This window comes from Astatotilapia calliptera, chromosome 3 (genome assembly GCF_964374335.1).
Source record: "Astatotilapia calliptera chromosome 3, fAstCal68.1, whole genome shotgun sequence".
NCBI classification, from domain to species: Eukaryota; Metazoa; Chordata; class Actinopteri; order Cichliformes; family Cichlidae; genus Astatotilapia; species Astatotilapia calliptera.
The window spans coordinates 30,383,699-30,410,933 of NC_137424.1; the positions used below are offsets into that span (position 1 = coordinate 30,383,699).

General features: G+C 38.4%; 2 protein-coding genes and 3 long non-coding RNA genes across 5 annotated transcripts; 2 read left to right on the forward strand and 3 right to left on the reverse strand.

Moving 5' to 3' along the window:
• Window positions 1-1,449: 1,449 nt before the first annotated feature.
• Window positions 1,450-4,451, reverse strand: LOC145426062 (uncharacterized). Its single transcript, XR_013906832.1, has 3 exons — window positions 4,356-4,451; window positions 4,231-4,265; window positions 1,450-3,144 (listed from the first exon to the last, which is right to left on the reverse strand). It is a non-coding gene; the product is annotated as an uncharacterized LOC145426062 (long non-coding RNA).
• A 3,497-nt stretch (window positions 4,452-7,948) lies between these two features.
• Window positions 7,949-10,428, reverse strand: LOC113011842 (uncharacterized). Its single transcript, XM_026151631.2, has 6 exons — window positions 10,317-10,428; window positions 9,782-10,126; window positions 9,655-9,690; window positions 9,426-9,533; window positions 9,322-9,344; window positions 7,949-8,185 (listed from the first exon to the last, which is right to left on the reverse strand). The coding sequence occupies exons 1-6, from the start codon at window positions 10,360-10,362 to the stop codon at window positions 8,063-8,065; spliced, it is 681 nt and encodes a 226-aa protein (XP_026007416.2). The 5' UTR covers window positions 10,363-10,428; the 3' UTR covers window positions 7,949-8,062.
• Window positions 10,429-14,109: 3,681 nt separating this feature from the next.
• LOC145423034 (uncharacterized) lies at window positions 14,110-17,851 on the reverse strand. Its single transcript, XM_080295146.1, has 6 exons — window positions 17,821-17,851; window positions 16,152-16,496; window positions 15,998-16,036; window positions 15,778-15,888; window positions 15,636-15,667; window positions 14,110-14,699 (listed from the first exon to the last, which is right to left on the reverse strand). The coding sequence occupies exons 1-6, from the start codon at window positions 17,849-17,851 to the stop codon at window positions 14,577-14,579; spliced, it is 681 nt and encodes a 226-aa protein (XP_080151272.1). The 3' UTR covers window positions 14,110-14,576.
• A 2,774-nt stretch (window positions 17,852-20,625) lies between these two features.
• LOC145426063 (uncharacterized) lies at window positions 20,626-22,863 on the forward strand. Its single transcript, XR_013906833.1, has 3 exons — window positions 20,626-21,465; window positions 21,703-21,798; window positions 22,248-22,863. It is a non-coding gene; the product is annotated as an uncharacterized LOC145426063 (long non-coding RNA).
• A 90-nt stretch (window positions 22,864-22,953) lies between these two features.
• On the forward strand, window positions 22,954-23,366 carry LOC145426228 (uncharacterized). Its single transcript, XR_013906952.1, has 2 exons — window positions 22,954-23,133; window positions 23,298-23,366. It is a non-coding gene; the product is annotated as an uncharacterized LOC145426228 (long non-coding RNA).
• Window positions 23,367-27,235: the final 3,869 nt, after the last annotated feature.

Sequence of the window (27,235 nt, forward strand, 5' to 3'; positions counted from 1 at the left end):
TGTATGTTGCTGAATTGTTGTTGATTATCATCTGTGCCATGGCTATGTTATCTGCAAACTTATATATGAAATTTGTGCTATGAATGGGATTGTAGTCATGTGTGAAAACTGAATATAAGAGTCAACTGAGACCACAGCCCTGAAGGGTGCCAGTGTTAAGGATGGTATGACTGAAGAAGAGAAACTGAAGGAAAATAGCATTATTTCATTCATTTTTTGCTAAAAAAAAGAAGAGGGTTTTGTTGCTCTGTACAAATTATTATAAAGAATCCCTAAAGCTAAGAAGCCCATAAAGCCAGGAAAGCTTAATGTTGAATAAAATAACATTTAGTGAAGAAAGTAAGAACTCCAGGTTTCATTTCAGCACTGTGTGAAGACTCAGAGTCAGAGATCTGTTGAACCAAGTACTAATTTACAATGAAGCTTAAAAGCCAAATACTACTAGCCCTCAAGGTAGCTGTAAATAAATCATTACCTAACGCATCACTTGATCTAGCTTTTATTCTTCCTGTCCTGCCACTCCTGCATCCACATCAGTCATATTTCTGTAAAAGAAAGGATGGACAAAATGCTGGAAACGAGACCAAGAGTGTCCAATTCCTTTTGGTCCACCTAGCTTACGTCTTCATCTACTGCTGCCGACAGAGTACGGGCACAAACAGAAGGTGCACGTCTCGAGCTCTCCTTTGTAGCTGAGCAATAACATACTGACAAGGTCACAGTGAACTTTCTTAAAACTGCATATATATATATATATATATATATATATATATATATATATAGATATATAGATAGATAGATAGATAGATAGATAGATAGATAGATAGATAGATAGATAGATAGATAGATAGATATGTGTGTGTGTATTATTTAAATGTAATTTGTTTGTAATACTAAGGTTCCACATGCCACTGTTGTAGTAGGGCATTAATGATGTTGCATTTGTGGGGGCTCCCAGCCGGAGTCATATGGACTTCTCCCTGTACTAAATTATAAGTTTAAATTTGGTGTATTTTGTTTTATTAAGCATTAGTTCTGAGGGCTAAATATCCCCAAAGTGCTTTTGATTTCTTTGAACGACGAAAATAGTAACCAACAGCCTTATATCTATTATACCACCCATTTATGTGTTTTAATGGGGGTTTAAATATTAAAAGTGATTATCAGTAGTTTATTTTTGAGTATCCTTTGCTTCATATTTGTCTCAACTTAACCCACTATTACATTTGATTTTGATTTTGCTGTTGAAAGAAACCACACCATTGTTTGATATTTGTATGTTTTTATATACGGTGGCCCACAGTGGGATGAAGAGGCGCCTGCTGCTGTGTGTGTCCACTGATTTTACTGCTGCATTTTGTCTTTTGTAAAATAAGCCATATTTTACAACCAGTCCCTGTTTTTCATCACAAGGCAGTCTACCATTTGAAATCTGCTACACAAGCAGAAAGATAACATCCTGAAACAGGATGAACAGCTTAAAAGGAAAACAGATCTGGATGCAAATCTACACATACTCAAATCACAGAAAGCAGCTGCAGCTGCATTAGCTGAGGCTCAAGCTTGGGAAATTTCTGCACAAGAAAGTGAACATCCAAAACAGCCCCAGCTGGGCAACATGCAGCAAATCAACCCAACAGAACAAGTTCAAGAGTATGTGTGGCAACAATCAGTACTCAATAATGATCTGCAGACTCCACAATTGGGCAGCCACTGCCATCGAGGCAACAGCAAAAGCTTGCAAAGAACCAAGTATCTGTCAGCCCAGTATGACCAACAACCAAGAGTTCACTCCTTTGCCAGTCATCTGTGTTTTGAACCCAAAGAGAGTCTTGCAACTGGAGTTATGGTGAACAACCAGCAAATAATGATCGATTTCACCATCATCAGTCCAAGATTTGGGCACCCATACATGTAAGGGGTAGACATGCTGACTCTTCAGATCTAACAGAATATCTAATATGAAAGGGAAATGAGCTCCACTCCAGCATCTGCCCCACTTCCTTCTTCCACTTTATGGTACGATGCTAGTATGTCTTTGCACGTGATTATCCAGATGGGCTCTTAGAGCTGATCATTCACAAATGACACATTGCTATATAGTAGGATAGTTAGTTTTACAACATGCATTCAGACAACACGAGTGGTAAATTGAGTTGCCTTTCTGCTACTTTGGTACTTTGTAGTTTTTGACAAAGGAACCTACCAGTTAAAAAACAGGCTGTTAAACAATGTAGAAAAAAACAATTGTGTGCAAATAGTACAGGATGTGTTGTTTGTGGTTTTAAAGGCTAGTCCTTCTGTGGCTTTTTATTTGGCTTATACACAGAGCCACTGCAGTGGAAAAAGACAGGGGGAGGTGCATAAAACTTGCCAAGCTTTGCACATAGACCATGGTCAGGGAAGAAAGCTGCCCATATAAACACTGGCTGTGTCTTTATTTGCCCCTTTTGTAAGTATACAAAAAAAAAAAAAAAAACAATTTCAACATATCTAGTTAGAGAACACATCTAAAAACATATGACGGGATATACCCACACAAAATAATTCTAGCAAAAACACTGATGTTGCCACAGAATTTATTGTTTTATCATTTACATCAAGAATGAAACAACAGCGTTCTTTTTAATGTAGCATTATTCTTGGTGTTGAAATCAACAGTTATTTGATATTTGTGATGAGTGAAAAGTCTTTTTCCTTAACTGTCTACACGTACAAAGGCCGATGCGAACTAGTAAAAAGCAGAAAGTCAAATTTCACCAGCTGTAGAGGCCTTGTGAGTTCAGCTGTGCTCAGACCACAGTGTGAAGTCTCTTCCTGTGAAGTGATCAGTATCTCACTCATGCCTCCACCCAAAGACCGCCTGACTCCCCCTATCAGTAACTTTGTGTACCCTCATTTTATTGAGATGAAGACAAATTAAGGCAGAAAAAAAAGACACATAAATGTTTAGTACAGGGTTAAAAAAAAAAAACGTAACCACTAAGCATGCTTTCTCATCATGAACACAGAGAATCAGCTCTATGCACTGGCAGCATAAACAACATGAGTTTCCACTCGTGTCTCTTTTGCAGGCCTTCTGCTTCTAGGTGTTTGTGGGTGGAGTCTCAACACTGCAGAGTTCAGGTCAACAGAGTCCACATTCTGTAGGTGAAAAATTTACAGTCACATAGCAAAACAACCACAGACTCAGTACTTTCACTATCCTTGACTGTGACAGTCTTAGCATATGCTAGATTATTCTAGGCTAGACTCCAAAAAAGACAGAAAGAGAGCCAAATGATTTTTGTTTTAAATGTACCTCTGAGTGATACACTACCAAATAAGTGTGGCATTCATTCATTACATTCATTTGAAACCTTCAGATAGAGATAATAGGGATTGGGACTATCAACTTTCCTTTACAATAACTCCAGGTTTCTAATTCAGACTTTGTGTCCACTCACACTAAATTTGGTGTTTGAGGTACAATATTTTCTTCACAAAATGGACCCAGGGCTACCTGCTTCTTAGTGGTTGGTAGATATCTTCAGAACAGAAGAAATTTAACATAAAAATAAGATAAGAGATCTTTTCTTCAATTCTTTTCCAGCCCTTATCCTATTCAGGGTTGTAGAGCACCTGGAATCTATCCCAGTTATCACTGGACAAGATCTGGCTAGGCTTTCCTTTCATACATAGAAAGAGCCCAGCCACTGGATTCAAACACTTCATTAAGTGAATTTATGACTATATGATATATACAATTCATGCTGCTGTAACTTTACAACAGAGCGTCCTTTCGTGGTCAACAAGGAGCAATGCAATAAGCTGCACGTGTGAAATAAATGTATCTCAAATGTGCAACTTTTTCATTTAGTGAAAAAGTTGCACCTAATTTGCAACCTAATTTGAGGTGACCATTGTTTTGATTTGCTGCTATATAACTAAAACTGAACAAAATAAAACATGTAAGAGATTTCAAGCAAAAAATTTCCAAGCACCATAGTGCTGCAGCATGGTACAAAGAGCCATGATAATAATTTCCAGCCCATTCACACTCAATATGCTGTTTGGATCACCTTCTCCAACATCGTCAATGCTGCTCTGCACTGACCTTAGTAGCTTCCCTGGGATATTTGAAGACGTTGAAGTGATTATTATTATTTATTACACAGCATCATAATCACAAGTGATCTATTCTAAGCTTTTTTAGTAAATGTAATTTGCATTTTTTTTTTAAAGCGTCACCTTGTTCCTGGGAGTATGCTGTTCTTTGTCCACTGCTGAAAGATAATATAAAAAGTTGCATTTTGAGTGTTAAAAGTCATTGTATCACATGTAATAACTCTTAATAAATCACTTGTTGTATGTACCTGAAAAAAGCGGCACAATCTTAACAGCCAAACCAACGACAGCCATCACAAAGAAAACAGCCAGTGTAGCAAACACCACAGGCACAAGGCTGGACTCTGCAACAGCAAACAGCATTGACTGATAAAATATGTTGTTAAAATGCTAAAATATATATAATAACGTGTATTTGCAAAATACTTTTTAATGTGCTTTCATGCAAAAAGTCACATTTACTAACTTAAATACAAATCCATACTCTGAAAAATAACAAAACAGGAAATGCCTTTAAAAATAGATTAGATAGTTTTAATATAATCAAAATATCAAAACTGATGTGGTTATTTATTAGTCAAAAATGAAACAGGTAAAAGAAAATGTTATTATTATATTTAAAACACTTTGGTTTATTTGTTTAGTTCATGATTTATTATTATTAGTAATGGTTATGGTTATGAATATTCATACTGAGTACACTGAATACTATATGTGAAAACTTCCAGTAATATGTATTTTTTTTTTTATGTCTTTAATTTAAAAAAACTGTAAATAATGACCAAAATCAAAGTCACTCTGACTGTAAAGCAACCACAAATGTAATTTTACTTTGTATTATGACTATTATAAATATAGCAAATTAAAATTAATGTAAACTGAAATTTAAGACCACTCTCTTGGGCCTCTTCTGCTTTCAGCAGACAGCTGATACTCCACAGGGACTTCTGCTGGCTCCCTTTCGAATGGTTACAAACAATTTTAAAGCACATTAATTTCTCTGTCAAAACACTTGAACCTATAAACTGAAGTTTATTAAAGCTCTGTTACTGTGTATCATCTTATAATGTTGATTAATAATGTTATTAGCGATGATTAGATGCTTATTTATGTAAAGTTCAAAGAAACACAGGCAATCCATGTAAATGAAATGAAGGAAAGGAAAAAAACAAAAAACAAAGTTACCCTGGAACTCATTTCAAATGTTAATATAATTAAAAACCTAAAACTAACTTTTAAGAGAAAGGAAAAGATGTTTACTTTCCACTCCATTCACTTGATCATTAAATTCCACTCCATCATTTGTTTCATCCGTACCTGTGAAGAACCATGGCCATTAATTTATTTTTATGCATAAAAATATTCTGTTACTCTTTCAGCTCATTTCATGCTACTGTAAAAATAAAATTGATGACAAAAGCTAAACATTACACAAACGCATAGAAACATATAAATAGATCATTAACTCCAATCAAACCTTGAATTCTTAACTCGACTGCATTAGAAATGACTGTGTGCCCACTGATGTACAATCCACAGAAATACAGCCCGGCATCAGATAAATCCACTCGCTTGATTTGAAGGAAGACAAAAGAGACGTTGGAACTCATAGTAAAATTTCTGTTTCTAAATCCATGACAGAACGAAGCTTCGCTGTCAGATCCATACATAGAAGAAACACAGCTGGGCTTAGTTTTATTGACCACTCTGAACCAGTCTGTCTGCGTTGGATAGGCGGAAATGTTGGAACACTGCAGTGTGACCTCGTCCCCGTGCTGGACCTCCACAGTCTGAAACTCAGAAGTTGAGATCCAGCCTGAAATGAAAGAGCACAAAATCTATTTCTATCTCTACAGTGTTAAAGTTATTGTGACTGGACAATTGTCAATTAGCTTTGTTTAATGGCAATCGTTTAACAATTTACAAGGTAACAAGAAGCCAATACTTACCGAGGCAAAGAAACAAAGTTGTTATCAAGACAAAGCTCTTCATCATGCATTTAATCCTGTCACTGCTTTGATAGTTTCTAACACACAGCTCTTATAAAAGGGTTCAGAGGGGCGGAGTGTTTCTTTTCTTCTTCATCCCACCAATGACCTGCAAACATTTTCACTTTTGTCCCTCGTTCAACAGGTTCTTTTTAGGGTCTTCCAGCTGTGTGATGCATGTGAAACCTGAGATTTAGTTGTAGTTACCTGTGACACTAAACAGGAAAGCAGACAGATGACTTTTATTACTCAATTTACAATACTGGAGAACTTCTAACATAGGTTGGTAGCTGGATTTTGTCACAGCACTTGATTGTAAATAACTGGTGCAAATTGATGTTTACAAGTTCATTATCTTGTGGAGAGAAACACAGTTGTGAGCTACTCCTGTGTCTGTATTGTCCTTATACAATTATTGGTTTGCCATACACCTTTCAATTTTTCTAACCTGCCACTCATCTTGCATTTGTAACAGTAAGGTGGTCTTTTTTATTTTAATGGGCTCAGAGAATCTCAGATTATGCAGAACAAAACTGCAATCTTGGAAAGATTAAAGTTTTTTGAGAAAACCTAAGAAATGTATTTGTTTCTTTGAACTTCTTTTTTGAACATCTGCATCATTTTGTGATTAAACAAGAGTTTCCGACAGCTGACAAGGTTCTTGTCTTATTGGTATTATCTGGTAAACCTACAACTCTGCTAGACTTGCCTATACAAAGGCCAAAACTAACCATGTTATCAGCAATCCTCACAAGAAACACACAAAACATGCTGGAATTATATCGCTCCCGCAGAGCCAATACTGAGTCAACTTCAATACCTAGACTCAGCTGTAATTCAGACTGAAACAGATAGGCATAACCAGTTATCCACAAATTAACTTATTTCCTGAATTCCAAATTGAACTTACCAGCATCCATACCAGCATGATTTTGAGAGGTTAAAGTTCCTCCTCCTTTTGCTCCCAATGCTCGGTTCCATTGACAGTTGATGTCAGTGTTGTAGGGACACGCACGGTGCTCTTGAGCATGCTCAAAAAGTAGACCTCCCAGTAGCTTATTTTTCTCACAAATAAATAACCAACATGTCAAATAATCTACTACTGACAACGAGACAAGACTCAGGTTCATGATGTCAGAGAAAAAAACTCTAAAAGCTCTAAAAGCTATAGCAAAATCTGTTCTTGCTGTTTATTTTTTAACAAAAAAGACATCATGTTTGTGTGAATTTTAAAAAGCTTGTGCAATGTAATGGTCTGTGAGGTGATTGACAATGCCAGATGCGACTGATGGAGGGAACTCTTTGCTCATACCTCAAGGCACTGAGCTATTGTATCGTTACACAATTAAGATGTGGAAACACAGCAGCTGGTTTAAATAGATCATAATTCTGTTGTTTTTATGCTGTTTAAGAAACTCCAACTTTAGATTTTCAGTGCAGTTCTGCTCAGATCACACTGTGCTGTCTCTTCCTTACTACCTGACTCCTTCCACAGCAGACATTTAGACTCTCCCTATGAGACGTTTTCACAGTCATCAGTGTCATTTCTGACTTCTCCTCTATATTTACACTTTAATACGTGTTTTTTTTTTCTCACACAAAAGGTAGACAAAGAGAAATAAAGCAATGGATGAAAAGTTGGAAAAAATGTTTTTATTTTCCAAGGACTCTTGTCAAAAAATATATCAGCATGTCTATTCCTCTCCTCCCAGAACAGACAATGAGACATTCCTCATAAGAAAAGTTCATATTCAGCATCAGATCAAAAACTTTTCCATCATCAACACACTTAAAAGAAAAGTTGCACGATAAAAAAGACAGGCACAAAAGTAAAGATACAAAGACAACTTCAATGCAAATTTTGTTATTTTTATTTTTGTTAGTATGTTTTGCCACATCATCCACAACACATACACAAAACTACATCAGTGGGTTATTATCCTAAAATATGAGCTCCACTTCCTTGTCTACCGTGTGGCAGCATACACAACATGAGACTCCAGCTCTCTGTGTGTCGCAGGCCTGCGACTTCTTTTGAGTTTTGTCTGGATACTCATAGCTGCGTAGTTCAGGTCATCTGAGCTCTTATTCTGAAAATCAAAATATTTAGTTACAGTAGAGTTTAACAAAATCTGAAGTAGTGGATTTGTGGGTTACATGACGAAAGATTTGATTTAAAGTAACATTTTAATAGTTTTAAAGTAAAATATGAAAACAATATGAATAATGACACTTGGATTCCAAATAATGGGTTTAAATACTGTTTTAATTTGTCAGTGCGCCCCAGGGTGGCTGTGGCTACAATGTAGCTTGCCATCACCAGTGTGTGAATGTGTGTGTGAATGGGTGGATGACTGGATGTGCAAAGCGCTTTGGGGTCCTTAGGGACTAGTAAAGCGCTATACAAATACAGGCCATTTACCATTTAATATTTAATTTGAAGGCTTTATGTACAGCACTTTTCTACTCTACTGAGCATTTTAAACAATTTGTGTCATTCACACTAGCACTTTTTTTTCTGCCTTTCTATGTAACACTCCATTGAACACACTAGAGTGCAACTTGCGATACTTGGCATGCACACTGGGAAAGCCGGGCATCAAACTACCAACCTTCTTGCTAGTAGATGGCCTTCTCCTGAGCTACGGCCACCCTAAATTATACTTTTTCAAATTCAGCTATTATTTTTATGTTATCACTGAGTCTTTTCCGTGCATGCATGTTTTGATTATCCACGTACTTTTCAGCTGAGCTAAATGAATGAAATGATAGGACAACATTGCTTGCTTGCCTGAAAAACATGTTCAGGCTGATATAATTCACAGAATAATTACAAGGTTAAATGGTCTAAGGAGCTTGGGAAGAAAAGCATCTGGACTTGTTTAAGTTGCCTGAAGACGTTTCACCTCTCATCCGAGAAGCTTCTTCAGTTCTAAAGGGTCAAATGGTGGGAGTTTCCCCCCAAAGAGGGACAAAGGACCCCTGATGATCCTCTAATTACTTGAGCCAATTACTTGCTTGGAGACGAACCTCTATTTGTCCCCCCAAGAAGGGACAAATAGAGGTTCGTCTTCAAGCAACTTAAACAAGTCCAGACGCTTTTCTTTCCAAGCTCCTTAGACTACGATGACCTGGATGACTGAGAACCTTCACAGACATACAAGGTTAAATTAATCTTTTCAGTCATGACATACAATTTACACAGTGTGAGTAAAAACACATTTACCTTGATGTTTCCTGGTTGGGGATCTGGAGTTAAATTGAAAATATAAAAGTGTGTTTAGTTTATTTTTAGCAACCATAGAAATTGTCTTTTGAAAGCAACTTTACCTGTCTGAGGTGTTTTGATTTTTAAAACCAGAATGATGACCAGTATAATGAGTAAACCAGTCAGACTACCTGGGATGATGTTCATTGGGTGTATCATTCTCTCAGACTCTGCAAAAAAATTACACTGAAACATTTCAGGCTGTGTACTTCAGGTATAATACTGACAATAGTGAAATAACTATGATCCCAATAAAAATCAATTTTTTTAGAGACAGGAAACTAATCTTACTTTCAGTCTTATATTCTTCATCATTCGTTTCACCACCTGTAAAGAAACATGGGTATTATAATACTTTGTGACTTCCATTTCTTATTTAAAGTCTCATCATGTTGTTTTGCTACTAAGGAAAGCTTACCTTCAAATCTTAACTCTACTGCATTGGAAATAATAATATGCACATCCATGTAAAATCCACAGAAATACAGCCCAACATCAGATAAACCCACTTGTGTGATTTTAAGAAAGACAGAAGTGACACTGGAACTCATATTGAATTTTCCATTTTGAAATCCATCACAGAAAGAGGCTTGGCCATGAGACCCAAACATAGAGGAGATGCAGCTTGTTTTAGTCGTGTTGATCACTCTGAACCACTCTGTGTGGGTTGGACTTGTGGAAATGTTGGAGCACTGCAGTGTGACGTCTTCACCAGGCTGGACCGTCACAGTGTGAACCTCAGAGCCAGAGACAAAGATCCATCCTGAATCAAACAACAAAGACAAAATGAGATTCAACTCAAAGTGTACGGTACAACAGACCCAATAACAGGGCGACAACTTTTTATTCAATTTAATTACATCACTGCTTTCTAACAATCACATTTAAATTCTGTTGGGCTCCTCGTTCCATTACTTATTTTAAGGTGAGAGTAGTGAGGTGCCAGTACTTACTGAGGCTGCAGAAAATCAAAGCTGTTATCAAGATGAAGCTCCTCATTGTGTGTATAATCCTTCACTGCTCGGACAGTTAGTGAACCACGCAGCTCTTATAAAGGGGTTTAGAGGGGCGGGGTGATTTTTTTTTTTCATCTTGCCAATGACCTGCCAAAGCAATGCAATGCATTTGTAGATATTTTAGCTTTATTCACTATGAGATAACTGAAAGATTTTCACTTGTGATTTCTGAGCTTTGAGACTCACAGACTTAATAATAATACCATGTTACATCCATTTCAGAACATATTAAACAGAGTCAAACAATGAGTCACTTATCAATGAGCTTCCTCAAAAACTCTTGGACTTTTGAGCAAATATTCTATTTTAGTCACTAAAAGTCTGGTGTGAAACATAAAACAAAGGAAAGGGGGGGGGGGGGGGTTACAGAGGTCTGCCCCTTTTTTGGCAGCTATCCAAGGATGCAATTTAGATTTGATCATGGAGATGAGATAAGGAAGTAACTTTATATCCTAAAGTTGTAAAATTGTTTAAAGTCTTACTGTTTTCTTGTTGATTCTTGTGCTCATTCCTGACATGACACCATCTAAAATTTTTAGATTCCTGTATGAAATTCAGCTTCTTTTTCAGACTTTTTAAACTGCTTTTCTGATTGCATGTAACGCTGGTGTGGAAACTTGAGTTATAGTTACATTTACTTGTTTATGTAACAACAAACAGCAAAAGATAAGTTTTTGATCTTTCTATTTAATGGTTATAAATGTTATATATAGGAAGGTCTTTATTCTGAATTACTGGTTGAAAGTGGCACAATGCTCTTTATAAACTTAATTATTTTATGCACGCTTTCATGGTCTATAAATGTTTAACTGAGATGAAAATCAAAGCGTGAGTTTAAAGATGTGTGTGGTCAGACCCATGATTACTAAAAATTGACTGCATGTACATGTCACCATTGTGTTGTCACCAATGGTGACCACTAGTTTCTGGACTCAGTAAAAGATTTTGGTCACAGTCATGTTGTTTTAATTCTAGCTGGATGTTACTGTATTTAAAAGAGAGGCTGGAGTTCTAAGTTCATCAGCTAATATTCTGAAGCTCGGTAAGCATGCTGCATGAAGACATGTTGGAATGTAGACATGTAAATATGCTGACTGACAATTAAAAGAACACCAACTTCGAGTTAAAGCCCTGAAATAATTCTAATAATTGAGTTACTAACAAAAAAAAATCACTCACAGCTCTTACAAAGGGCAAGAACCAGCCTACTCCTACTCCTACTGGCATTTCCAAGCCCAGACTGGTAGGATTGAGTCAGAATGCTTTACCAAATCATATTTGCAGCTCAGTTTCAGTATTAGATATTTGGGTCTAAGTTAACAACAATAACCACCTCTAGTGCGGTTGGCCAACAGGCTGCAAGTGGAAACTGTGCTACAGTTGGCCAAAGACAAAAGAAGAAGAAAGGGGGGTGTCCTGCTAGGAGGCAATGGGAGAGAAGAAAAGGGAGGAGTGTGGAGGTGAGAGTAAGAGTTTAACGCCTGATCCCTGTTTCAATCCAGGGGGTCAATGTTGACATTGTAGATGACTATAAATACCTCGGAGTAGACTTTGACAATAAACTGGACTGGGCTAAAAACACCTCAGCACTTTACAGGAAAGGCCAGGGCCGACTCTATTTTCTGAGGTCCTTCAACATCTGCCAGACAATGCTCAGGATTACGAGCTGGACTCTCTTAGGGTGGTGATGGAGAGGCGAATGTTATCCAGGATATAGACAATGTTGGATAATTCCTTCCACCCACTCCATGATGTGCTGGCTAGCCACAGGAGCACGTTCAGTGAGAGGCTAAGATTACCAAAAAGCACCACTGAACGACACAGGAAATCATTCCTGCCTGTGGCCATCTCCATGTACAACTCCTCCATCTAACATGTACTGCAATAGCTACACCTTTTTTGCACATGCTCTTCTTTCTTATTCAGATATTTATTAGTAAGTGACTTATTCATATATTGTATATATTGTGCTATTTCTTATTTCTTGTATTGTCTGTTTTTGTTACTGTTTGTACTGGAACATTGTAACCAGCATAATTTCCCCTAGGGATCAATAAAGTATTCTGATTCTGATTTAAATGTAGGGCCTATGACCGGTAAAAGGAGAGATTCAGCTCATGTAATGGTGAGCAGGAAGGTAAATGGGCTTAGCAGCACTTGTCTACTCTCCTGGAGTACTCAAATCGCTTAATACACCACACCACTTCCCTCTATGATTTTTAAGTGCTTATTAACTAACATTCACACATAGAACAACTTATGGTTATGCCAGGGATTGAACTACCAACCTACCAATCAGTAGATGATCTGCTCTGCCTCCTGAGCTACAGCCACCCATCAATAAGCTGCATGTGCATGAGACCAGGTGTGAAGTAAGGCCAGGAACACTGGAGGTGGGTTCAATCTGTTCTACAGCCTAGATATAAAGAGAAATGGAGTAATGGTAATGTTTAAGGAAGAATATGTGACTAGTGTTGTGGAGAGTGTCAGACAGGATCATGAGTTTGAAAAGGGTTGATGTTGAATATTGTCAGTGTGTCCCACAGGTTAGATGCCAATTCTCGTGATCATCTAAAAGAAATTGAATTGAATTGAATAACATTGAAAAAAAGGTATCTATGCTTTAATCACATGCAAACTGGAAACTGCTGCTTTTGTATATATGTTGGCTTGGGCAAGGCATTATCAGGATTGCTGCACCATCTCCTGACTGGTAGACAAAAACATTGTTGGCAATGTTACACTGGCTGCCTTATGAAGTTATTTTCAAAAACTCCTACTTGTGAATAATAATTCAAAAGTCAGTTCATCAGCTTTTTAAGTTTGCCTCATAGCTGTGTCTTACTGTGAACAGCAGAAGTTGTATATGTTAATTTATTGTCTTTATTGATTTTATAGCTTGTTGTGTAGTTATTGCTGTCTTTTTCTATGGATTGTACAATACAATAATAATGTCCATCTATAGCTTAACTAACAGAGCTCACTGCTAAATGGAGTCATAGGTTCCACACAATAAAGGGCGGTACCTAAGATGGGGATGCCACACCCCCACACAGGCACCTCCCACAGTAGACCAGAGAGTGCAGTTGGGGTCACAACATGTGTTCGGAGAACCTGAGTTGTTATTTCATTTGTGTTTCTGTCACCTCAAGCTAGTCTGGCACTAATAATGTACTGTGACAAAGAGTACTGCTGCTCACTCACGTTTTATGTTATGAAGCTGTTTTTAATCTCTAAAACTCTATCAGTGAATCCATTTGAAAACAGTGAAACTAGCTCGTGGTTAAAGTCACACCTTTGTTCATTCCTCTGTTGCAGGCAAAAAAAGGAGAATGAAAGCAACACATTTCTGTGAAAACAGCAAAGCATTTATTGCGTGTGGTTTTAAAGGCTAGTGTCTGTGTGGTTTTCAGTTCATCAGATACACAGTGCTGTCACCGCAGTGGAAAATAACAGGGGGGATGCATGAGATTTGTTGCACCCCAGAATGTGCACAAGAACATGGTCAAGCAAGAAAGCTGCCCATATACACACTGACTGTGTCAGGGTGTGATAGAGGTGCAATTAACATTTACAAAGTAATATGAATTTAGATGGCGTCCATTTAGTACCACTTATGTGGTAGTAATGTTGTATTAAATCTGTGGTTTCATCATTTACGTCAGTAAGGAGAAAACTGTTGCTAGATTTTCTTTGTTTCTTGATCATCTGTAGTCTCAAAATCAGCAAATTTTTACTGTTCCACAGATTTTATTCGTGACTCTTACACTGCTTTTCATCAAAGTTGCAGGATCAAAAAATATATTTTCAATTACATTTCATTATAAAACATATTACTGTCTTGGAGTATTTTTCTAAAGTCTGTGAAAGTACAAAGCCTGACGTTATCTAGCTCAAGCTTCAATGCCGTTTCTTAAACTTTGCTGTGAACCATTACTGACTGTACAGGCCTTGTGAGTTCAGCTGTGCTCAGACCACACTGTGAAGTCTCTTCCTGTCAAGTGATCAGTATCTCGCTCATGCCTCCTTCCCCCTGAAGACGACCTGACTCTCCCTATGAGTAACTTTATATGCCCATATTTTATTTGATATGAAGACAAATTAAGGCAGAAAAACAGACATAAAAATGTTTAGTCAAAGGTTATAAAGACTAAACCACTAAACATGTTTTCCCATCATGAACACAGACAATCAGCTCTATGCACTGGCAGCATAAACAACATGAGTTTCCACTTGTGTCTCTATTGCAGGCCTTCTGCTTCTTGGTGTTTGTGGGTGGAGTCTCAACGCTGCTGAGTTCAGGTAAACGGAGTCCACATTCTGTAGGTGAAAACATTTACAGTCACAGACCTAAAAAAACTCAATCAGTCAATACTTTCAATATTCTTGACTGTGTCAGTCTGATAGCATATGAACGATAACTGGACTTGGCTTCAAAAAGGTAGGGTGAGAACCAGTTGATGTTAGATTTCAGATGCTTGTGATTTAGAAAGCATCTGAAATCTACCACAGGTGTCAGCGGTCAAAAGGCTAGGTAGAACCTGACCAGGCTTTCATTATGTAGAAGTGGCCCAGCCGGGCAGGGGAATCAAACCTCACATTCGAACTGCAAAAGTTTAACCATGATACATGAGGTTACTCAGTGTGACTGTATTGCAGTCTAATGAAGACAATGCAGAAACATATATTAGTCTGTGCCCAGATCAAAATCAAATTCCATCCATCCATCCATTCGCTTCCGCTTATCCTTTCCAGGGTCGCGGGGGGCGCCGGAGCCTATTCCAGCTGTCATAGGGCGAAAGGCGGGGTACACCCTGGACAGGTCGCCAGTCTGTCGCAGGGCTCAAAATCAAATTAATTTCATTAATTCAATATTCTCTGTGATAAATAGATTAATCAGTCTGATTGGAGTCACTGCGATACCAGCAGTGTAAAACGAACTATATGCATTACATCATCATGTAATCACTCGATTGATGCATAAATTCAATGAATATCATTTGTTTCTGTGATGTTAGCAAGAAACTGCTGCATGTGTAACATGAAAATATGTTGCAATGAATGATGTCTGAAAAAGATTCAGTGACAATGTGGTGCTTGTAACCTTTGACAGAAACTCTGCTTTTATATTTTTCCTCAATAAGGGGAGAGATTTTCTTCCTTGCTTGAAGGCCGAGGTTTTTCTTAGATTAATCACACATTTAATTCTCCTGTTAAATCGTAAACCTTTTAAAATTGCAATAAAGAATGATTTACCTCACCGCTTTGCTCTGGCTGCTGTCTTGGAGCTAAATGCCAAATATAAAAGTGTGATTAGTTTATTACCAACACAGTACTTTTATTAGGACTTGTTAATCAGCTTGTAAGAGTAGGTGAAACAAATTATAGCCACATTTACCTGTTTGAGGTTTCCTGACTTTTAAAACCAGAACAATGACCACTATACTTAGTAAACCAATCAGACCAGCCAGGATGATGATCAATGGTTGGGTCGTTCTGTTGAACTCTTCTAAAAAATGAATTAGATTAACTGTGTGATTAGTGTGGTTAAGACATATTATACAAGATAGTACTGCACAGTGAAGATTAAAATCTTTCCACTCATCATGGAATCTCACCTTCAGTCTTAAAATCCTCTCCTTCACTGGTTTCACCACCTGTGACCATGATTGTTGTATTATTTTACAATTTGCTGTTTGTAGTTACTGTGTTTCCACATGACATGATGAGAAACACTAAAGTTGCAAAGAAAGGTTTTTAACCTAAACTCACCTTGAATTCTCAACTCTACCCTAGTGGAAATAATTATATGATAGTCCAAGAAAAATCCACAGAAATACAGGCCAGCATCAGACAGATCCACTGGCTTTATTTGAAGAAAGACGGCGACGTTGTTGGAAGTCATATTGAATTTTCCATTTTGAAATCCATCACAGAATAAAGCTTGTCCATTGGAGCCATACATAGAGGCAATGCAGCTCAACGTAGCTCGGTTGACCACTCTGAACCACTCTGTATGTGTTGAACTTCTGGAAATGTTGGAGCACTGCAGTGTGACTTCTTCACCAGACTGAACCTCCACGGTCTGAAATTCAGAACCAGAGACAGAGATCCAGCCTGAAACAAACAGCAAAGACAAAATTAAGATCCAACTCAAAGTGTACGGTACAACAGATATATATATATATATTTACTTAACTATTTTGTAACAATCAAATTTTAAATCGAATGGGTCCTCATGGCATTACTTGGAGCTGAGAGTAATAAACTGCCAGTCAGTCTGTAGATACTTACTGAATTTACAGAAAAATAAAGCTGTTATAAAGATGAAGCTCGTCATCATGTGTTAAATCTTGTCACTGCTTGGACTGTTAGTAAACCACACACCTCTTAAAAAGGGGTTTAGAGGGGCGGGGTATTTTTTTTTTATCTGTCCAATGACCTGCCAATACAATACAGTATATTTGCATATATTTTAGCTCTTGTCAAATTCAAATGTAGAGGTTATTTATTTCGAACATAGCTTAACAATGAGTCACATATACAGAAAAAGACCAACTCCTCAGAAGCCCTTGGAGTTTTAATGCCTGGCGTGGTATATACAAGAAAACCACTAAGAGCTAGAAGAAGGGGGTCTGCGTTTGTTTTTTTCATTTTACAGAATAGAACTCGTAGCTTAGACTTGTTAATAAGGCTACCTCTTGTGCTGTTGGCCAACAGGGTACAGTTGGCTGAAGACAGAAGAAGAAAGGAGGAAGGCATGCTAGGAGTCAGCAAGAAAAAAGGAACTTTAAATATAGGGACTTAGACTGGTAAATGAGATAGCTGGGTGATATGATGGAGAGATGGAACGTAGGTAGTCTGTCAAAGAGACCAGGTGGAAGGTAAGCAATGCCAGGAGCACTGAGTTCAACCTGCTCTACCATAGCCTAGATAGGAAGAGATATCATTTAATGGTAATCTTTAAGGAAGAAGAATATGTTAATAGTGTTGTGGAGGTGACAAAAGTGTCAGACAGGTATATGAGTTTGAAGCTGGAAGTTGAAGGGGTGCTTTCAGTGTGCATGGCCCAAAAGATGGATGTCAATAGGAAGAGAGAGAGGAATTATGGAGTTACATGGACAGGTGAGCAGAACGGAGCTCTAAGGTGTTGGGTAGGTATAGTGTTAAGGAAAGAAATGCAGACTGCCAGAGAGCAGTGGATTTTTCAAAGGGATAAAAAAAAGCTGTGGTGATGACATACACAAAGAGGGAGGAACATAAGATGATGCATAAGTTTGGAACAATGTGCACACATCTAGACTGGTAAAGAGAGAAGTTGCAAAGGAAAAGGCAAATGATGATTTGTATGTGAGGCTGTACACTAAGGAAACCACAAAGGCTTGTATTGGCTGCCAAGGCAAAGATCTTGAGGTGGAAAGGACCCAGCCAACATGCACACCTGGGATTTGCTCGGGGTGGATGGGTACCATGTGGGCACTGGCTCAAAATGGGTTTTTTGTATGGGTTCCACTTGGGTTCCTCACATTAAACCAATATGGACAATCCAAAGTGGGCACATATAGTAGGTCCTTGCTGGGTCAAAGATGGGAAATACTTAACTTGGTTGGAAATGGGAAAGACACATTCACGGACTCACTTGGGTCAGTTGGGGCCCATTCAGTTTCAGATTTTCCCAACATAACACCAATATGAGCTTTTAAAATTGGGGCCATTATGGAACCCGTGTACAATCCCAGTTAAAACCCAATTTTTAGCTGTTGTGGTACCTAAATGGTACCCACACAAATTTGAAAGATGGGGCCCGGATGGGTTTTTGTGTACTTTGCCCAGTTGGGGCTCATTTAGTGACCAAATTTTCTCAACATGACACTTATATGGACATTTAACATGGGGCCATTACAGATCTGTGTTCATTCCTGTATGGGTCCAGTTTTCAGCCCATTTCTAAACCATATGGGCCCCACATGTAAATGTTGGCTAGAGACGTTCAGCAGGTTAGGGTGATTTAGGATAGAGACGTAAATGTCATGTACGGCTTTAAATACTTATTATACACAAAAAATATTGAACACTTTGACGCAAGTTAGTTGCATCAAGAAGCCCTTTTTGTTGAAGACTCATTTCTTCTGTTTATTAGCTAGGTTACAAAATTGTCTTTTGTTTGCCTTTGGTTCACATTTTGTGATATTGCAAAATGTGAGCTTGCTCCTGAGGAAAGACATTGAGACATTTTCATTATGTGTCAATTATTGAGCAGAAATGAGACTAAAAGCCTGAAATACTCAAATTACATAATCTACTTAAAAAAAATAAATGATGCATATTTTTGCAGACAGAAACACAAAAGTAAAGATAAAAAGACTTTAGTGCAAATTTTATCATTTTTATTTTTTGCCAGCCAGTTTTTGCCATGTCACCCACAAAACATCCACAAAACTACATCAGCAGGTTACTATCATAAAGCATGAGCTCCACTTATTGAGTCTATCTGGCGGCAGCATACACAACATGTGTCTCCAGCTCTGTCTGTGCCACAGACCTGCAGCTGCTTTCGACCTTCATCTGTATATTCATCCCCGTGTACTTCAGATTTTCTGAGCTCACTTTCTGAAAATCAAAAAGTTACACAGCTGTGTTTACAACACATATGTGAAATGTTTATTGACTTGTGGTTTGTACCAAAAAAATATTTTGCATTAAATGGGATTTTTTGATTTTAATTCCCTAATAATACCTTATCTATACCACCTGGGCAGCACAGTATTAAACAACATTAAATTAAGAATCCACATTGAATCCATCCTGAATCAAACAACAAAGACAAAATGAGATTCAACTCAAAATGTACGGTACAACAGACCCAATAACAGGGCGACAACTTTTTATTCAATTTAATTACATCACTGCTTTCTAACAATCACATTTAAATTCTGTTGGGCTCCTCGTTCCATTACTTATTTTAAGGTGAGAGTAGTGAGGTGCCAGTACTTACTGAGGCTGCAGAAAATCAAAGCTGTTATCAAGACGAAGCTCCTCATCGTGTGTATAATCCTTCACTGCTCGGACAGTTAGTGAACCACACAGCTTTTATAAAGGGGTTTAGAGGGGCGGGGTGATTTTTTTTTCCATCTTGCCAATGACCTGCCAAAGCAATGCAATGCATTTGTAGATATTTTAGCTTTATTCACTATGAGATAACTGAAAGATTTTCACTTATGATTTCTGAGCTTTGAGACTCACAGACTTAATAATAATACCATGTTACATCCATTTCAGAACATATTAAACAGAGTCAAACAATGAGTCAGTTATCAATGAGCTTCCTCAAAAACGCTTGGACTTTTGAGCAAATATTCTATTTTAGTCCCTAAAAATCTGGTGTGAAACACAAAAGAAAGGAAAGGGGGGGGGGGGGGGGGGGTTACAGAGGTCTGCCACTTTTTTGGCAGTTATCCAAGGATGCCATTTAGATTTGATCATAGAGATGATATAAGGAAGTAACTTTATATCCTAAAGTTGTAAAATTGTTTAAAGTCTTACTGTTTTCTTGTTGATTCTTGTGCTCATTCCTGACATGACACCATCTAAAATTTTTAGATTTCTGTATGAAATTCAGCTTCTTTTTCAGACTTTTTAAACTGCTTTTCTGATTGCATGTAACGCTGGTGTGGAAACTTGAGTTATACACTGTAAACCCGAATGTTCAAAGTAATTAAATAGATTAAGTAGTGTATACTCAAAGTCTTTAAAAAGTTCTGTTAACTTAAATATGCCAAGTTCGTGTAACATGTTCTTCTTTTTGAGTAAATGAAACTAATAATATTTGATTGAATTGAACTATTTCTATATTAAGTAAGCATCACTTAAAATCATAACTTAAGCACAACGTAACACAGTTAAGTTAGGACATATAAGAATGGTAAAGTCCTGTTATTTTTGTTGTTTCAAGTAGGTAGGATTTAATAATAAACTTAATTTATGTTGCACATGCTAAAATACAATAAAATCTCAAAGTGTTTCACCAAATAAGTAAAATCAAATTGTCTTAAATGCATTAGTGGAAGACAAAATGTATTTATTTTAATATTCATTGTTTTATCAATGTATCCTACATATATATTTTTAATTTTTTCCGTAAGTGTTGAGCAGCTGCAGGAATCAATTTTTATTCTGAGTTAATCTCTAATTCACCCTCCGAAGCGGAAGGCGGCGCTAATGAGCATTAATACGAAACACAGAAGAAGTAAAGGTATATGGGCGGGAACAGCACCAAAGAGGCAACATGGACGACTGGAGAAAGTTGGACCTAATGGCAGCAACTAGCATCACTGGACTTACAGTAAGTTTTCAATGTTGATATTAGTTTATTGTTAAAATACGAATATTTAGTTGTATTTTGGGTGCGTGTCGAAAAGAATAGCAGAAATGTCGGGTCCGTGTTTTTTATGTGCTTTGCTGCTCTCCCCGAAGGAAACTTTGCGCTTGCAGAGCTAGCATTAAGTTGTTGTAATGAGGGTCGCAGGCTGTTTAAAAAGTTAGATACTACTTGTTCTAGAGGTGGCGCCCGGTCGCCTATATGAAACAAAGTGTTTTAATCTCTCTAAATTTTTAAACCCCCTCTCATGACTCAGAATAGTTGGGTCCAAACAAGCCCGTTGTGTCTGCAGTGAGAGTGCTTTCAAGCCGTTTTCTTGTTAGAAACGCTATATTTTAAACTATATGTGCAGGGTTAGGGTTGTGAAGGAGTGAAGGAGCTCTTGGACCTCTGGCCTGCTCTAAAAATGGAGTCTGAGGTAATATGGATCAGCTCTCTTTAAAATGAAAATTGTAATTCTTACTCATGTGGCAGCTTTTTGCTGCTTTATAAAGATGTGCGAGATTCTTCAAATTGAACTGTATTGTCCTTCTGCTGTAGTTGTATGCAGAGTTTCAGCGGATTACAAATAAGAACCTGCCCAATACATTCTACGCTGAACTTGACCGCCATCTTCCTCGACTGATGACCTTATTCAGACAGAAGGCATCAAAAACTGGGAAGACAGCAGATGCCCTGGCTGAAATTCTAAGAATTCACAATGAACAGGTAATAATAGATTGTTACACATTTCATAGGTTGAACCAGTGGAACATTGGACAGGTTCAATGATTTAAATGAGCTTTTTGAATTTTGCTATTACTCCACTTTGTGTTTGCTATTTGTCTGACTGTATTAAAGGTGTGAACAGGTTATTTGTGGACATATGTTCTGATTTGACTGTTGTTGTTGTTGTTGTTCAGTGAACTCACCAGTATATACAATTCTGTTTTTATCTGGAAATAGGAAATCCATGATATCCACACCAAGCGCACTACCGTTCTCCACACCCTTCCTGTCTATCTGCGTGAGGATGTCTCTGGATTTTTCAGAACCTGCACTGTGAGTGTCCTTAAGTATCTAACAGATACTACTGTGTATATAAACAGTGCATCAAAGTACAAACATGTATTTTGATGCACTGTTTGGACTCTACCTTTGTTTAGTCTACCCATACGGTTTCCATGTATGGTCTTTTCTGTCTCCTCACTACAAATGAACTGAATTGGTGTTTTGTTGAAAGTGATAAGATGTTTAGTAAAACATTTTCCTGTGTATTTCCTTTAGCTTAGTTTCAGTCTATCTCACGCCACTTGATTCTGTGGTGAATTAGCTGATTTATGTGTGCAGAACATGGATCTTCTGTTTTTCACCTCTTACAGTGAGACTCGGGTCTCCCTTGTAAAAGAAGTATTGGATCTCAATGGGAGTTGGTAAAATGAGAAATTATGTGTCGTCTGTTGTATTTCTTGGGTTAGATTGTGATTAGTATCTCTTTTTCATTAATTCAGGACGAATCTGATGAGTTGGAGATTGATGGTGTTGAAGTGGCCCTCTTCACTGTCATCAGTGACCATGACACGACAAGTCCAGTTCACTACCAACCTGTGAAAATCTCTGTCGTCATTGAAAGTGATGCCGTGTTCAGTCTCCCCAGATTTGGTGAAGCCTTCCTGGTAATGTTTGGACTGATCTATGCACCTCAGCTACCCCAAAGCCCTGACCAACACTTTAGAATTTACTCAAAAGATTTTACTTGGTCTAGAAAGTGGTAAACTGTCACCCAGGTTACAGACCCTCAAGAATGACTTGGTTATGTAGGAACTCATCTGAAAGAAGGATGCAGGGTGAAGCATTATAAAAGGCTAGTTCAAAGTTCTCTCCTTTTATCTAAATAATGCCTCAAAACGTTATTGCATTACTCTACAGGTGTTCAGCCAATAGGTCCAAACTATACAACGTGCCTTTGTTCTCATTAACATAATGCAAAGCAACACTAATGTTTTGTATGTTTTAATGTTTTTCGTAATACTATTTCCAAAACATTGTGGGCTGCGCAAGATGACCTAAATTTCACTGTTTGATACTGGTTAATGTAAAACAAATAGCATTGTAATTCACTCAAATTGCTGCTGATAGGTTTGTAGCTTGTACCTATCCGCTGGAACGTTGAAGACAATATAATTACACTGCAAAGCAAGACACAAGCAGGCTGGTTTACTCATGCATGAGGGAAATCTGGCTGGAGCCAAGTGTCGTCCCACCACCTAGCCTCCATCAGACTCTCAGCCATGCTCCCCATAGCACTCCTTTTATTGTGGTTACATGAATATGCATAGGGTCATTAACATATGACATCTTACATAGGTATACATGTGAACAAAGAATACTGTGTGTGTGTGTGTGTGTGTGAGGTCCAGATGTGACCCTGTGAAGACTCCCCAAAGCTGGTGCCAGGAGTCTAGCGGTTCATCTGAACAAAAGGCTCTTATACTTAAACAGATATACGTGTGTTTGCTATACCATATATCAGCAAGAGAAGATACGGCCTTTCCTAGGAGGTGTGTAATCTATGCCGGAACACTCTGTAGAGGGAGTGAACGCACTCCCCCTTCATGCTACACAGAGCTGTTACTTTAGGATGAAACATCCTTTCAATCCACCAATGATTATATACACTTCTAAGCATATATGAGTAAATATTTCTAAGCATAAATGACAATCAACAATACAAATCTAACATTACCCCCCTTTTTGACCTTTATGCTTGAAAAGTTCCCAGTTATGAATACCCCATGTCTGACAGTTTCAATGCAAACATTGTTATATTCAGCATATGTCAAATCACCCTAAATTACTGAAAAAATACACAGTTTAACAAATGTATTAGCAGTTATCTCATTCCTCATTGATCTCATCTCATGGCAAACTGCATCCTACAAGCAAACAAAGAAATTGTCAATTTAATAGTGAAAACAAGAAAGTAACATTTTCAAAAACATCTCAAGTTCAAGTTCAAGTTCAAGTTCAACTTTATTGTCACTTCAACCATATACAGTTTAAAAATACACAGTGAGGCGAAACAACGTTCCTCCAGGAACCAAGGTGCTACAAGACAAGTTAGTGCAAAAAAAATAATAATATATAATATATCTAGTAATAATATTGTGCAAAAGAGCATTTACAGGTTGGTGTGTGCGATGGTTTGGTGGTGTAGGTCAGTGTGTTTGCGCTTTGTGTTGGTTAGTCAGTCCAGTCTCAATGTTTTGAGGTATTTGAGTTAAGCTGAGTGATAATGTTAGTGTATGTGTGTGTGTGCGTGTTTATCAGTCAGTCCCTTTTAGCTGAGGAGACGGATGGCTTGTGGAAAAAAGCTGTTGCACAGTCTGGATGTGCGTGCCCGAATGCTTCGGTACCTTTTTCCAGATGGCAGGAGTGTAAAGAGTGTGTGAGAGGGGTGTGTCCGATCAGCCACAATGCTGGTGGCTTTGCGAATGCAGCGTGTGGTGTAGATGTCCTCAATAGAGGGTAGAGAGACCCCGATGATCTTCTCTGCTGTTCCCACTATCCGCTGTAGGGTCTTGCGGTCTGATATGGCACAGCTCCCAAACCAGACAGTGATGCTTCCTGCGGGTGTGCAAATCACATGTCTCTCTGCAGGGTGGTTTGAGCTCTGCAGGGCGTCATGAATGTCTCTTCCAGATGTTTCCATCATTGTCCATAGGACCAGAGTCCAAATGTATGTAGAATAAACATTCAAACATACCAGTTGGTTTTGTTGTTTGTCAACATGGGTCTCAGCTATTTCCAGAGCTGCAGACCTCTCAGCACTCTAGTTTTATGGCCTCCACCAACCCCCATCACCTCATTTCAGGCCTTCGTCCTGCGAGGGGGATATTTATGACTCCTTCATTGTCCACGCTCTGCAGAGAAACACCTCTGTGAAAACGGTGCAGGGTTCAGTTGTCTTACTGCTGTTATGATCCCAGCAGCCTTCAGAGTGTCATCGTATGTACAGTATAGTGGCACCGCATTAGGTGATGTTCATAGGAAACTGCTGTCATCACCACCATAGCTTCTGGTTCCTGTGCTTTCACAGAATCATGATGTCATCCTCGACCTCCTTCTGCGCTGTCGATGGAGCTTGGCACGCTCCTCATCCCTCGAGTTTTCATGTTCCAACGCTGCTGAAGGTTTAAGGCAGAGCACGTCGTACACCTTAGCTGTCTTCCTCAGCGTCAATATTGAATCTTTCATTTTATTTAAAATCTCCTGGAAGCTCAGTAGCACAGCTCTCTGTGTCATGTCTGCTGTGCTGAAGATGATCTCTGATCCTCCTGAAGCCTCTCTCCTGGCCTCAGCTCCCATCTTGTGGACGATCCTCTCAGGCACTCCTTTTCGTCACGCATAGTCCTGATTTTGGGCCTGCTGGATCTGTCTCAAAACACTCAGCTTCTCCGCCTTCCTCCTGGTTCAGCTGATTCAGCCGTCACGCCTCGCACTTGGTTGCCTTAGAGTTGATCAGAGGCTGGAGGTTGAAGTGCGAGCTTACCCTACGGGGGCTCAATCAGCACTCCCCCCTCACCACTGAAACAACCAAGTGTGAGATTTCTCTATTGTGCTGTCTTGGGGGTGCCGGGGTTTCCTGGGACCTCGACCTCTTTGCAGTGGCTCCAAGGTCTGATCTCATGATGGGCCCCAACCAGCTTGACCTTTGACCTCAACCACTGCCTGGGCTATGCCTGGAATGTTTCTTGCTTCTCACTGCTGCACCTGTATTTCAGAAAAACTTCTATTTGGAGAGCATGTCAACAATCATCAAACCACATTCTTTAGTTCAGTGAACTTCACTTATAGGCCATCAAAGCCTCATCTGAACATGGATGCACCACTTGCATAGGTTTAATACTTGTAAATAAACGGCTAATCACACAAATCACTGCAACAATAATAGTAAACATTGTTTAATGTTAATTCTGGACCCCACCTCTTGACGCATGGACACTCTCATGCGTCAACTCACCAAACCTGGATCCCTGTCTTAAAAACTGGCTCCACCAGGAGCCTGCATACACAAGATCTGGAAATAAAATCAAACTTCACACGTATAAACAATTATATCAAAAGAGTAATAAGCATTCAGCACGGGCAAGACAAGTGTCATGTGCAGGTTTTCTCAAATCATTAAATCACTATTATTACCATAATTCGCCTCAAACATGGATCATCCCATGTGCTCAGTTAATGTAATCGGTGACTTCTCTTAAGCAAAGTCACTCCACTCACATATTATTATTATGGGCTCAAAGTGGCCAGCAAAGAGCCCATAATAAACTATTCCATAAATACCGTAATCTCTTATTTGTTTTACTCATGTCACTTGTCCGTTTCAGCTGAATCTTCCACAGCATTCTCAAAGAAACAAACATTAGCAATACACATTGACTGTGGTCAGATGGAGGTCAGACACAGGTCAACAGGTTCCAGAGGTGCCATAAAAACACCATAAAATCAACCATCAAAGTAACGTCACATTTTCCCAAAACACAGTGTAACAGCATCACCACTCATAACCTGTAAACACAGTTTTCCTCACACATAAACCCAAAAATCCTGTAGTAGGAAAAACATCAACCAGGTGTCCTGGTATAAATCATGTGAGCAAACCACATGAAGAACTGTAATGCTCGCTGAATCCTTTTTTTTTTAGGCTGGGACATAATTGTCCCAAATAAGTGGCTTTCTCGATCGGTCGTATAGCACTTTCAATTCCCGACGTGCAGATCTGCTTAAAGAAAAGAAATAAACAAACAAAATCAGTGCCTGTTCAAAAGATAAAAAATGAAAAATAACAAATTATCAAACCAAACTTTCAGTGCACTGTGAAAGTATCAAAATAAAAAGGCCTTGTTAAGTCATGACACAAGCTCCTCATCAACTTCACAACAGGAGAAGAATCATCAGCTAGATTCACTCCAAACCAACCATCAGCTGCACAACACACAACAGTCTAATGTCTTATTAACTTGTGAGTTGAATCACCAGGTCTGTGCTCTTCACTCATTTAGGCCACAGATCTATTTTATTCAATTTTCCTTTTTCCCTTCATCATAAAACATGTGACATGCTGTCATGCACTTCACAAAAGAAGTTTGTTCTGACGTATTCAGAGTTGTATATCTAGATACAGAATTCACTCGCACATCAAAGCAGGGAACTCAGTGTTTTAGAGTTTCCACTCAAACACATCTCATCCACTCGTGCTAGAATTCAGTCACCTTTCATTAATCTAAAACCGATCAACTAATTTGCATATCAGCCATTAACCCACTAAGTTGACAGGACAACAGGAAAGCATGTTCAAAATAGTATCACAAAAGACAATTTCCCTCATACAGTAAATTACTTGCTGCATCAATCAAGCAGGAAGCTTCTCCCAATTTACCATTTTAACACTAAATTTATTGCCTGATCACTGATTCATCAAACCAGGATTTTT